Below are 1,169 nucleotides of genomic sequence, written 5' to 3'. Positions count from 1 at the left end.
GTGTGTGTGTGTGTGTGTGTGTGTGTGTGTGTGTGTGTGTGTGTGTGTGTGTGTGTGTGTGTGTGTGTGCGCGCGCGCACTGGGGGACGGGGAGGTGGGGTCAGAGCTTGCCCAAGCCCAACCCTCCCCCTCGGGCAGTCACCACACTGACACAGATGCAAAAAACCGTCAATTTTATACAGTCTGTGGTTCAGAAGCAACAATATGCAAAACGGTGGAACAGTCTGTGCTGCCCCCATCCCCCCAAGACATGCCCATTCCTGTCCCCCAAGGGGCAGAGGACCCAGGACCCCTGCCGGGCAAGACCCCACTTAGTTGCAGGCTCCTGGGAGGGGCCAAGCCCTTAGGGGTCAAGGCTGGGAGGGAGGGGGACCAGCGCTGGTTAACTGGAACTATGTCTGTGGGGGGATGGGTAAACGACTGGGCCTAGGCCATTTCTCCCCAAGGCCAAGGGTGGGGAGCAAGTAAAGCTGAGGAGAGGGCTTCGTGGGGCAGGCGGGGCGTCTCACCCGGAGAAGGGGTTTCCTTGGACACCCCACAAGGCACTACTGACCCAGATGTAGGATGGCACGCCCCATCTTTGGCCCTGGAACCTCCCCCAACCCCGAGCTCGCCTAGTTCTCCCGTGCCCACCTCCCACTGTGGTTCTGGGGAGGAGTAAAGGGGCCTGGGGCTCGGGTTCATTCACCACTCTGCACAAGCCAGGAAGGCAGGCCAGCTGGGGCTGGCGAGGACCCTCTCCCGCCGCCTTGGGCTCCCGGAGTCTCCGCGGCCAGGCGCCCGCCCCCGCCCCCTTTTTGCACTGGCTGTTAAGAATAAATAAATAAATACCTTCCCCCGCCCGCCCGCGCCCCTACAGCTGGCTCTCCTCCTCCTCCAGGGAGCGGTTGAGTCCGGGGATGAACTTGAGCAGCCGCCGGCGGAAGCTGCGGTACTTGGTTTTGCGCAGGCCGGGGCCGCACAGGGCCTGCTCGCGCGCCTCAGTCCAGAGAGCGCTCGGCGCGCCCACGCCGCCGCCGCCGCCGCCAACGCCGCCGCCCCCCCCGGGGCCCGCGCACCGCACGCTGGCGCTGCGGCTCAGCACCGCGGCCCGGGGCCCCGGGGTCGGAGCATCGGCTGGGCCCGGGCCGGGCGTGCGCGCGGGGGGCGGGGGCGGCGGGGGCTCAGGC

General features: G+C 66.8%; 1 protein-coding gene across 1 annotated transcript in view; it reads right to left on the bottom strand.

The window, feature by feature from the left end:
• Window positions 1–853: 853 nt before the first annotated feature.
• TAMALIN (trafficking regulator and scaffold protein tamalin) overlaps window positions 854–1,169 on the bottom strand; it is a 7,625-nt gene continuing 7,309 nt past the window's right edge. Inside the window, exon 10 of the mRNA XM_007452335.1 lies at window positions 854–1,169. This exon is cut by the window's right edge and continues 17 nt beyond it. Within this exon, the coding sequence (XP_007452397.1) occupies window positions 854–1,169 (316 nt within the window).

This window comes from Lipotes vexillifer, unplaced genomic scaffold, assembly GCF_000442215.2.
Source record: "Lipotes vexillifer unplaced genomic scaffold, Lipotes_vexillifer_v1.1 scaffold422, whole genome shotgun sequence".
Taxonomy (NCBI): Eukaryota; Metazoa; Chordata; class Mammalia; order Artiodactyla; family Lipotidae; genus Lipotes; species Lipotes vexillifer.
The sequence above is the reverse complement of the archived record's forward strand: the minus strand, read 5'-3'. Positions and strand labels throughout refer to the sequence as shown.